The sequence below is a fragment of the Denticeps clupeoides genome, chromosome 7 (assembly GCF_900700375.1).
Source record: "Denticeps clupeoides chromosome 7, fDenClu1.1, whole genome shotgun sequence".
Taxonomy (NCBI): Eukaryota; Metazoa; Chordata; class Actinopteri; order Clupeiformes; family Denticipitidae; genus Denticeps; species Denticeps clupeoides.
Window position 1 is genome coordinate 21,692,358 of NC_041713.1, and position 11,759 is coordinate 21,704,116.

At 47.7% G+C, this 11,759-nt stretch overlaps 1 protein-coding gene across 2 annotated transcripts; it reads right to left on the reverse strand.

Moving 5' to 3' along the window:
* Window positions 1-947: 947 nt before the first annotated feature.
* ric8a (RIC8 guanine nucleotide exchange factor A) lies at window positions 948-9,141 on the reverse strand. Of its 2 annotated transcripts, XM_028986116.1 has the most exons (11): window positions 8,963-9,141; window positions 5,698-5,745; window positions 5,367-5,384; window positions 3,573-4,205; window positions 3,381-3,475; window positions 3,138-3,288; window positions 2,706-2,801; window positions 2,437-2,581; window positions 2,154-2,298; window positions 1,930-2,049; window positions 948-1,824 (listed from the first exon to the last, which is right to left on the reverse strand). In XM_028986116.1, the coding sequence occupies exons 1-11, from the start codon at window positions 9,044-9,046 to the stop codon at window positions 1,692-1,694; spliced, it is 1,668 nt and encodes a 555-aa protein (XP_028841949.1). In that variant the 5' UTR covers window positions 9,047-9,141; the 3' UTR covers window positions 948-1,691. The 2 variants fall into 2 exon arrangements, with proteins under 2 accessions (XP_028841949.1, XP_028841950.1); XM_028986117.1 differs by lacking the exon at window positions 5,367-5,384 and having other exon boundaries at window positions 1,683-1,824.
* Between the last annotated feature and the right edge of the window lie 2,618 nt (window positions 9,142-11,759).

The window sequence follows — 11,759 nt, forward strand, 5'->3', positions numbered from 1 at the left end:
ACAGAACATAACCTGCTGTTCATGTTCACAAAAGTTGCACTTATGCTATGAAAACCTTTATGTTTTTCAAATGTTTAGGTATGAAACAATTTCAAAACTCATTATTACATTCTGCTCATTTACATTTACAGCATTTACCAGACGCCCTTATCCAGAGCGACTTACAATCAGTAGTTACAGGGACAGTCCCCCCTGGAGACACTCAGGGTTAAGTGTCTTGCTCAAGGACACGATGGTAGTAAGTGGGATTTGAACCTGGGTCTTCTGGTTCATAGGCGAGTGTGGTACCCACTAGGCTACTATTCCCCCATTTACAATCTCACTCGCTGTCCATCTCTACTTGTTCCAAAGCCGGGTGCGCAGACCTGGACAGGGTGGCCAGTTTAGAGTTCACCTGGTGTGCAGGCCTTTGGAAAGCCAGATTTGTACTCATGAGTGTGAGCCTGCAACGATCATGTGATTTAAGGATCATGGGATTATTTTTCAATTATACAAATATCAATATTTGTTAATGATTATGTAATCCCAGAAGCTCTTGATATACCAGAACGGGAAGCAATGTTTTAAGGCGAGTACAAGACAAACTCTCTCTATATATATATATTTATATATATGGAAAAAAAAAAAATTGGAGCAGAGTAACTGTATTCTAAATAAAATGTGATATGGACCATGACTAATGTCAGTTCTTGTACTCTGAGTATGCATCACTGTTACATGTATTTTGATACCAACCCAGTTTACATTATTGGACAAATTTTTCATTTCATATACTATGCATATTACGGTTGTTTGGACTTTATGTACAATGCTTGTCTTGAATGGTCTGTGAATAAGACCATAAATGTGTATTCTTTTGTCCTTGTGTGTATGATGTAGTGTCTTTTCTATTCAAAATCGCCTACCAAAGCCACTGGTAAATAACGTATGCGTCAGTGTCCAAAACAAATTTTCTTAAAGGTTTTTAATTTATCTCACAATACAGCACATACAATAAAAATGCATTACTTCTTTGCCATTCCCAGCGCTGTGAATTCCTATTTACAATCTCTACTTTGTATTAAACAATGTCTTTCAACCAAACACTCAAAAAATAGTGAAATTGTCATTTATTTCTAACATATAAACATTCTATTCAATCCCTCCCACCAACCACTCTGTATGACTCTCATGCACACTTAACACAGGGCTTATTAATGCTTTATAGATGCTTTCCTTTCCATAAATGTAATTCCACTCAATTAGTGAGTCCTATAGATGACAAAAAAGAAAAGATTGATGGAGCTGCATAATCACGTTACTTCAGAAACACATCCAGACTACAAGCTGACGTCGTACTGTATGCTGGTGCAAAATAAAGCAAACTAATAGAATTGTACTCCAATTTAAGATGTATGAATCATAAAGAATAGAAAACAACTGAAAGGCATCATAAGCAAAACCTAGTGCATTGGTATACACACAGTCACGCGCACAGAGATCATCCAGTAACGCTGCTGGCGAAGTGAGGAGGTACGGTCTTCGCTAAACAGAAGAACAGAGCCCTGTCTGCTTAGTGTGCTTGGTGTTTGAGGAACTGGAGGTGGGGGGGGGGGGGGGGGTTATGAATAGGACTGTTTCATGGCACTTGCCCTGGGTTCTTTACAGTCTTCAGTCTACAGGTCCAATTATCACATGAAGAATACAACTCTTCAGTCCTCCTCATCCTCGCTGCTCGAGTTCTGAGTGAACGGTCCTTGCTGTGACAGACATGCCATTTCAGACGACTCCATCTGAGTCATTTTCCCGTCGGGTCCTATCTTCATTGGCTGAATAACTTGTACCCTGACAGAAAATGAACAGAAACGACGTCTGAAATATCTCGCTCTCTCTCTCTCTCTCTCTCTCTCTCTCACACACACACATTCAGTAGGTGGCTTTATTTGTTACCTAGAGAGTTTATCAAACATGTTGACCAGCTTCATGGCTTCATGTTCCTTCTGTTCCTCGGTCATCCCTTCCATTGGATTGGGCTGCTCCTCCTCCACTCGTCCTGTCACCGGGTTAATGCTAAGTGGAGGAGATACCAGCGAGTCAACCATCATGATAACATCTGGTCTCTTTATTACACACATCAGCAGAACCAGGTCCAGAGCACTAAAAGTGCCACCTACTGGGGTTTAGCCTCTCTGTACTCCTCAGTTTCGCTGTCCTCGTCCTCAGAGTAGTGTCCGGGGTCACGTCCGCCTCGCATCAGTCCTCGTGCCGCCAGGAGGCCCGCGGCATTGCCATACCCGGTGTACTTGATGAACCTCGACACTGAATCAGACAAGAAGGGACTGTCATCTGGACTTCTGTCCATCCCATTCACAGAAGAACCACCTGCACTGCAACTGTGGCTCTGACTATGGCACCAAACATTAGCACTTCACGTCTTTTTCATCCGTTAACCCTTACCGCTCTCCTTGCACAACACAAAGAGAAACTCGGCGGCACAGTTTTTGACGTCTGTGTCAATGTGGGTCATCAGACGCACCAGCTTGTTCCGTAGCGAGTGCCCCACCTCCGGACGGTTCTTTACATCTCGAAGGGGAGGAAGCACCTGGACACAGACACGGACCTCACGTCACGTTTTAACTTTTTTAGATTCTTTCCTGTTTTAGCACAGTGTTCGGAACATTTGAACAATTCATTACTCAGAATTATGGAGACCTCCAGGAACTCACTTTCATCCTGAGGAACTTCCTGGTCTCTCTGTGTATGCGGGCACTCTCTGTCAGGAGATTCAAAGAGGGCAGCAGGGTTTCTTTCAGCTTGTTTCCCTAAAGAGGTCGAAAATACACGTGGTCATCTGCCAAATATCTGTATCCGTAAAATACTGAAATATTGATCATTCGTTGGCATGATTTTTTTTTTTACATATAAATGTTTTGAGGTATCAACGTACGCTCTGGTCCAAGATTTCATACCTTCACCACATTGTCTGGTGAAGGTAAGTGACACTTGCTCTGATTATCAGTATAAAAGGTGTAAAATTGTGTCCAGAGTGGGAAAAAATGAACAGAAACAAGGAATTTTAATTTCAAAAAGGCCGTTCTGGACAACTGGGGGACTAAGTAAGGATTTACATGTTTACATATAAATGTTATATGCCTCACCCTGTCCAGTCTCTTCTCCATTAACTTCAGTAACATGTTGACTGCATCCACGTTGACCCCCATGTACTCTATGGAGCCCTGCTGTACTTTAGGCAGGATCAGGACATCCAAACAGGGCAATGGGAGGTTCCCCAACAGGTTACAGGTATGGCTGCAACACACACACACACACACACACACAGGACTGTCATAGCATTGATCCATCCTTTTTCTCCATCTTGCAAAATATTCAAACTATTTCACCTGTGGAACTCCTCCGTGCGGTCCTCCCCATCTGCTGTGCTCATGAGGCAGTGTCTCAGGATGGCCCCAAGGTGTCTGTAAATGGCTGCTTCTTCCTGCCACGTTTCAACAGTGAAATTAAATTCTCATAACTTCACAACGTTAACATCAGACATAGAACATAAACGTCACAGCCATTTCAACAAGCCAGACCTCATCCACTTTGCGGTGGTTTGTGTCAAATGTCACATTGAAGAGGATCTTGAGGATCTCCATCGCACGTTCGGTCTCTTGGCGGCCCAGTGGTTGGAGCTCCTCCCCCTCGGCCACGCCCGGCCGCATCACCTCATGCGTGTCGGGCCAGACGAGGCCCAGTGTTGCTTCCAGGGCGTCGGCCAGCAGGCTGACCCCACGCAGCTCCTGCGCCAGCTGGGTACGGACATCCACCCGCAGGGCCGTCAGCAGAAAGGTCAGGCGGAGGTCGAAGAAGCGCACCTCGTGGCTCCACTGCGGCTCGCGGCACTGCTTCATCCGCTCTGCCAGCCCGACAATCAGGCCCAGCTCGGCCCCCAGCTCCTGGGCCGTGGCGCTGTTGAACACCATGTTGCAAAGGCACTTCAGCGCCTCCACGATGACGTCGACGTCAGGGATCTCTGGCGACGGGCCGCCCTCCTCCTCCTGCGCGATGCCAGCGCTCCTGCCCAGCAGCTGCAGCGCCCGCCGGCTGCTGAACGGGCTCAGGCTGCCCTTGTCACGCGACAGGATGCGGATGGTCTCCAGACAGGCCAGCTGGCAGGAGGGCTGGAGGTCTCTCTCCAGGAAACCCAGGACCAGCTCTCCGAGCCGCTGATGCGGTCACACAACAAATCAATATGCTAGCAATCTGAGCCAAAATCTATATCAAAACATTTGTCCTCATTGGTTTAGACAATACGTTTAGACGTTTCTTGGGTCTATCGGGCAGCCATAGCCGGTGGTATATATTGGGTTAATAAAATACAGCTTTTTTTAAATGGCATAAATAAAGTTAACAATTTATTACTAAGTAAAACATTTGAATGCCATTCTGTGCAATGTGGTTTGTTACACTTAAATTGGTTTTTATGTCTGTGCTAAATTGTAGTTTATATTGTGACTTTATAATTAGAATTAGCATCAACTCTGACAGCTCCAATAAAAACCTGCAGAGGGGGAGCACATTCTGAAAAGTTCAATATAAAATCGATATAAAATCATCACACAATAAAGAAAGACACACAATAAGTTGTCTAATAAAACAAAATGTTTTTTGGTGAAATTTGAGACAAACCATTTAAAATTTTTTTATAATATAATATTGATTGCTGATATGTTTGGATTGGATTTTCTGAAATAATTATAAGACAAATTTGCCTAAAAAGATTTTTTTTGTATCTATAATCAAAGCAAACAAGATCAAGAATCAATATTCTAATCCTGAAGGGATGATACATAAATATGTGATGCAGGGCATGAGGACATGTTGCAGCGTTAATGCACATGAAACCCCCGACAGTGTGAAATTTACACGAGTGTGTCCAGCTGGGACCGCCGGGCTTCATCTGACTGACAGGTCACAGACCCGGACGCATCCTCGATGTGGATTCCGAAACTGCTCTCCTTTTGTACAGAGGCGTGTTTCCAGGGTTTACCACAGGCGCTACGGTCCTTTCCTTTCCGAGCGCAGATGGGAGATTCCAGCGCGCCACAGTGCCAGAGGCTCCTGGATAATCTGCGCTTCTCTAAGCAGATTTCCATCATGCGAACAGCAGCTCACCACAGAGCGGCCCGCAGGCTTATCTGCAGGTTAAAAGCCCTTTACCGAATGACGTGGCAGATTAAAGCTTAACCACGTTCTACATGTTACGAACGCTGCTGCTTATCAACATGATGGATGGATGTTGTGTGTCATTATCTACATTATTTGCTAAAGGACTAAAACTAAGGGTTCTAAAATGGTATACTTTGAACCAAAAATAAAATTATTACCTTTTGTAACTTGCCATGCTACAATCATGGTATGCAAAGCGGGTGAAGGTCAAGATAAAGGAAGAATCATGATTATGAGACAGGATTTCATTATCCACGGTGTAGGGGTCTGCAGCGTGCTGGTTTACATTTACGGCATTTATCAGACGCCCTTATCCAGAGCGACTTACAGTCTGTAGACACTCAGGGTTAAGTGTCTTGCTCAGGGACACAGTGGTAGTAAGCGGGATTTGAACCTGGGTCTTCTGGTTCATAGGTGAGTGTGTCACCCACAAGGCTACTACCACCCGTGTTCTGGGTTGGGCTGTGCTGGTTAAGGTGCGATACGTACCTCTCGCTCGTCCTGCTCGTCCGAATTGAAGGTGAAACACTGGCCCTTCTGAAAGAGACAGGAAACATGGTGAACATGGTGAGATCTGCACGAAATCCTGAACACCAGACTGAAAGTGCAACGGCCGGGACGGTCACAGGTCCCAATTCTTGTGGTTTTAGGCGAACAAAACGACCTATCTTAACCTGAAATACTAGTGTGGCGACCTGAAAGGACACGTGGCTGGAGGTCAGGCCCGTAATCTCCTGAGCAGAACCAAAGCCAGTTACCTGCTCGGGATCCCTGTTTGTCGCTAAAGTCGCATCTCGTGCAGCAGCAGCTCAGCCGGAAGAGGTGACATGAGCGGCGTCCCTGACTTCCATCCAGGGTTGGAACACTCTTGCTGAGTAACATTAGCGGGTTAAATTCGGCACACGTTCCCACACAACACACTCTGCACATCCCACGCGTTATAACCACACCTGCGTATCCCATGCGTTATAACCACACCTGCGCATCCCACGCGTTATAACCACACCTGCGCATCCCACGCGTTATAACCACACCTGCGCATCCCACGCGTTATAACCACACCTGCGCAACCCACGCGTTATAACCACACCTGCGCAACCCACGCGTTATAACCACACCTGCGTATCCCATGCGTTATAACCACACCTGCGCATCCCACGCGTTATAACCACACCTGCGCATCCCACGCGTTATAACCACACCTGCGCATCCCACGCGTTATAACCACACCTGCGCAACCCACGCGTTATAACCACACCTGCGCAACCCACGCGTTATAACCACACCTGCGCATCCCACGCGTTATAACCACACCTGCGCATCCCACGCGTTATAACCACACCTGCGCATCCCACGCGTTATAACCACACCTGCGCAACCCACGCGTTATAACCACACCTGCGCAACCCACGCGTTATAACCACACCTGCGCATCCCACGCGTTATAACCACACCTGCGCATCCCACGCGTTATAACCACACCTGCGCATCCCACGCGTTATAACCCCACCTGCGCAATCCACGCGTTATAACCCCACCTGCGCATCCCACGCGTTATAACCCCACCTGCGCAATCCACGCGTTATAACCCCACCTGCGCATCCCACGCGTTATAACCACACCTGCGCATCCTACGCGTTATAACCACACCTGCGCATCCTACGCGTTATAACCACACCTGCGCATCCCACGCGTTATAACCACACCTGCGCAATCCACGCGTTATAACCACACCTGCGCATCCCACGCGTTATAACCCCACCTGCGCAATCCACGCGTTATAACCCCACCTGCGCATCCCACGCGTTATAACCACACCTGCGCATCCCACGCGTTATAACCACACCTGCGCAATCCACGCGTTATAACCACACCTGCGCATCCCACGCGTTATAACCCCACCTGCGCAATCCACGCGTTATAACCCCACCTGCGCATCCCACGCGTTATAACCACACCTGCGCATCCCACGCGTTATAACCACACCTGCGCATCCCACGCGTTATAACCCCACCTGCGCAACCCACGCGTTATAACCACACCTGCGCATCCCACGCGTTATAACCACACCTGCGCATCCCACGCGTTATAACCCCACCCTGCGCAACCCACGCGTTATAACCACACCTGCGCATCCCACGCGTTATAACCACACCTGCGCATCCCACGCGTTATAACCACACCTGCGTATCCCACGCGTTATAACCACACCTGCGCATCCCACGCGTTATAACCACACCTGCGCATCCTACGCGTTATAACCACACCTGCGCATCCTACGCGTTATAACCACACCTGCGTATCCCACGCGTTATAACCACACCTGCGCAACCCACGCGTTATAACCACACCTGCGCAGCCCACGCGTTATAACCACACCTGCGCATCCTACACGTTATAACCACACCTGCGCAGCCCACGCGTTATAACCCCACCTGCGCAACCCACGCGTTATAACCACACCTGCGCATCCCACGCGTTATAACCACACCTGCGCATCCCACGCGTTATAACCACACCTGCGTATCCCACGCGTTATAACCACACCTGCGCATCCCACGCGTTATAACCACACCTGCGCATCCTACGCGTTATAACCACACCTGCGCATCCTACGCGTTATAACCACACCTGCGTATCCCACGCGTTATAACCACACCTGCGCAACCCACGCGTTATAACCACACCTGCGCAGCCCACGCGTTATAACCACACCTGCGCATCCTACACGTTATAACCACACCTGCGCAGCCCACGCGTTATAACCCCACCTGCGCAACCCACGCGTTATAACCACACCTGCGCATCCCACGCGTTATAACCACACCTGCGCATTCCCACGCGTTATAACCACCACCTGCGTATCCCACGCGTTATAACCACACCTGCGCATCCCACGCGTTATAACCACACCTGCGCATCCTACGCGTTATAACCACACCTGCGCATCCTACGCGTTATAACCACACCTGCGCATCCCACGCGTTATAACCACACCTGCGCAACCCACGCGTTATAACCACACCTGCGCATCCCACGCGTTATAACCCCACCTGCGCAATCCACGCGTTATAACCCCACCTGCGCATCCCACGCGTTATAACCACACCTGCGCATCCCACGCGTTATAACCACACCTGCGCAACCCACGCGTTATAACCACACCTGCGCATCCACGCGTTATAACCACACCTGCGCATCCCACGCGTTATAACCACACCTGCGCATCCCACGCGTTATAACCACACCTGCGCATCCCACGCGTTATAACCACACCTGCGCATCCTACGCGTTATAACCACACCTGCGCATCCCACGCGTTATAACCACACCTGCGCATCCCACGCGTTATAACCACACCTGCGCAACCCACGCGTTATAACCACACCTGCGCATCCTACGCGTTATAACCACACCTGCGCATCCCACGCGTTATAACCACACCTGCGCAACCCACGCGTTATAACCACACCTGCGCATCCCACGCGTTATAACCACACCTGCGCATCCTACGCGTTATAACCACACCTGCGCATCCTACGCGTTATAACCACACCTGCGCATCCCACGCGTTATAACCCCACCTGCGCATCCCACGCGTTATAACCACACCTGCGCATCCCACGCGTTATAACCACACCTGCGCAACCCACGCGTTATAACCACACCTGCACCTGTCCGGCCAGCCTGCACATCCCTCGGGCTGAGCTTCGCCTGTGTGTTGACCGTGTGGCGAGGAAGAGCTGCGGTTTACCTCCTGGTTATAAGCCTGCAACGCCAGCAGCGCGGCATCTTGATCCCCCGTTTCCATCTTGTCTATGACCGCATTTAAATCCATGTTTCGCTGCGGCGGAGCGGCGCCGCGCTCACGGTGCGAGGAGGGCAGAATTGGGGTCTGTGCGGCTCGCTGGATCGCGGGCGACGGGATTAGCGGAGGATCGGGCGCGCAGAGGATCATGGGACCTGTAGTCCAATTCGCGTTTCGCGCTGGTATAAACAGCCTGAAAGCAGAAGAAGCTGCAATTTATTTAAAAAGTGCATTTAAACCCAAAGTGATCAATAGTTCGGCCCTTGAAAACAATCCAAATGAAGACCTTTTCTGATGCTGCCCGCAGAACAAAAACCATAAAACGGCATCTGCATGAAGACTTAAAGAAGAAAAGAAACACCATGTCTCCTTTGGGAGCTTCAAACACGAGACACACATCTAGGGTCTGGGGAAACAAGGGCGTCAAGGAAGTGGATGCTGTAAGGAACCCAGCAGTGCAAAGTTGTGCAGAAATGTGATCATTTAGTCGTTTTTACAGTATATACATAGTCTCACTGATCTTGCCATCCTGGCTGACTACCTGACCCTGGTTCTGAGGATGTTCTATGAACAAGAACAGTGGTGCTACTCACTACTGAGTCTCTGCGCTGTTGTCATGAAGGTTTGGTCAGCTGATGAACAGCCTGTTGGAGGTTAAATGTGGTTTTCAACATCTCCTGTTTGCATTTCAGACCTCTAGTTACAACAACTGTTCTGAAAAAGAACTTAAACTGCCTTCGCATAGGACATTAGCAGACTACTGTAGAGAACTACTAATTAAATAATGAATAAAGACAAATAAATTCCATTTTTTGTGGACATTGTATTAAAAACAAACAGAATAAGTGCTCCATGGTTAAATGTAGGTTTCAATTAGAGACCAATCAGAGATCACAATGATCACCAAGAATTGCACATTGTAGTTTGGTTTTATGATTGCAGGCCAAGGTATCAAGAACTTCTGTTACAATCGATCCCCTGGTCTAGCGTCAGGCGGGAACAAGGGTGGGGGAGATGAGAGTTGTAGGTGTTGAGTAAACCAGGGGAGCAAAAGTGTACGAAATAGGGATACAGTGCTTACACACACAGTGACAGAGTGGGAGAGTGTGAGCGAGAGAGAGAGAAAGAAACCCTCCAAAGTCCCAGTCCTCTATTTGCTAGCCCACACACACACTGGTAAATACTAAGGTCCACTAACAGGTATCAATTATATTAGTGGTAATAATAATGATAACAGGTGCAGGGCAGATATGAATAATATATTCACACAAGTCAACTCTCTGGCCACTGTCACCGCTCGAAGGGCAACAGCACAAGTATCAGTCAACAGCATCACACCAGCTTCAGAGGCCTAATAAGCATGAAGCTCCGCCCTGCTCCGCCTACAAACAACCAACTGAGGAGGTGCAGGCTAGGGGAGGAGCCTGAGAGGAACCTGTGTGCCCATCACGTGGTATGGAACTCTTCACTAGAAGCTTTTGTGGTGGCCTAGTGGGTAAGGAAATGGCCCCGTAATCAGAAGGGCCGAGGTGCCACTCAGGAAGGTACCGTCCCTACGGCCTTTAATCACTATAGCTTGTCTAATTGCTGCTGCTAGTGGTTTAATAAAAATGTCTGTAGGGGGTGGACGTCCCTGCCTGGTGTCCCTCTTGAGACAGAAGCAACCTAAATTAAAACTGATTAAACTGATATTTGCACTATGTCCTTTTCCACACTGTGAATCCATCAAGTCCATCTTGTCTCTCTGTGTGACAATAAAGTCGACTTTGATTTAGAAGAAATAATTGTTTTAATAATTATTTCAGGTGTGCATTATAGTTTATTAATTACAGAATGGGTGCACTGTTTTTGTAGAATTACCATTAGACTGAAACAGTATCGTATTTGATATCAGTATCAGACAATATATATACATATTAATACAGTTTAACGGCATGATGCCACTAGCCCACCAGATGGCGCCATTTGACCTCTTCTGAGTAAATTACATCCTCCTGCTCCCAGATCTGTGTAAATTTAGTCTGGCTTATTCACATGACATGTTTATAAAGGTGTCTTCTGTTTATTTGCTTGGGTTCTTTGTGTTTATTTAATAAAAGGCGGCGTTGTGCTACTATAACGTGATGTACAGCCTCCTCAACTCCATCATTACCAGTGTCATAGAAGTCAGACATTCTCATTTAAAAGTTCAAACAAAATTTCTACTGGTTAAAATTATCATAAAAAAAATTCTGTAATTTTACCCCTTTTTCCTTTTAACAGACCCCAGGACCTAAAAGACAATCTGATGTACGGTGGAGCATGGAGACTGTGTAACCACAGCTTGGTTAGGGATGGGTCTCGATATGAAATCGTGTGCTGATTTTCGTCTGTTCTCACAGCAATATCCTGAAAAGCATGAGGGGAGGAGACAGGGTGGAACTTTGTACCGGTGGCGCCTCCACAGGGTAAGCGTGCTGCTGTGAAAAAGTGAGGGACTTGTGTTAGTTAGGTAATTATACTGAGCTAAACACATTTAACATGCATGCAAGTAGCCTAGGACGAGTGCTTAAAAAAAAAAACAACTAGTTAGTGATGTTCTGGTTAAGCAATAAAACATACAACTTGCAACCATAACTATGGCACTGAATACAGATGGGACAGTGGTGGCCTGGCAGGTAAGGAAGCGGATTCACAATCGGACGCCGAGACCCGCCCAACAGCTCAGCCTTGTGTATATAGTTTCTGTGTGATTGGTTTATGG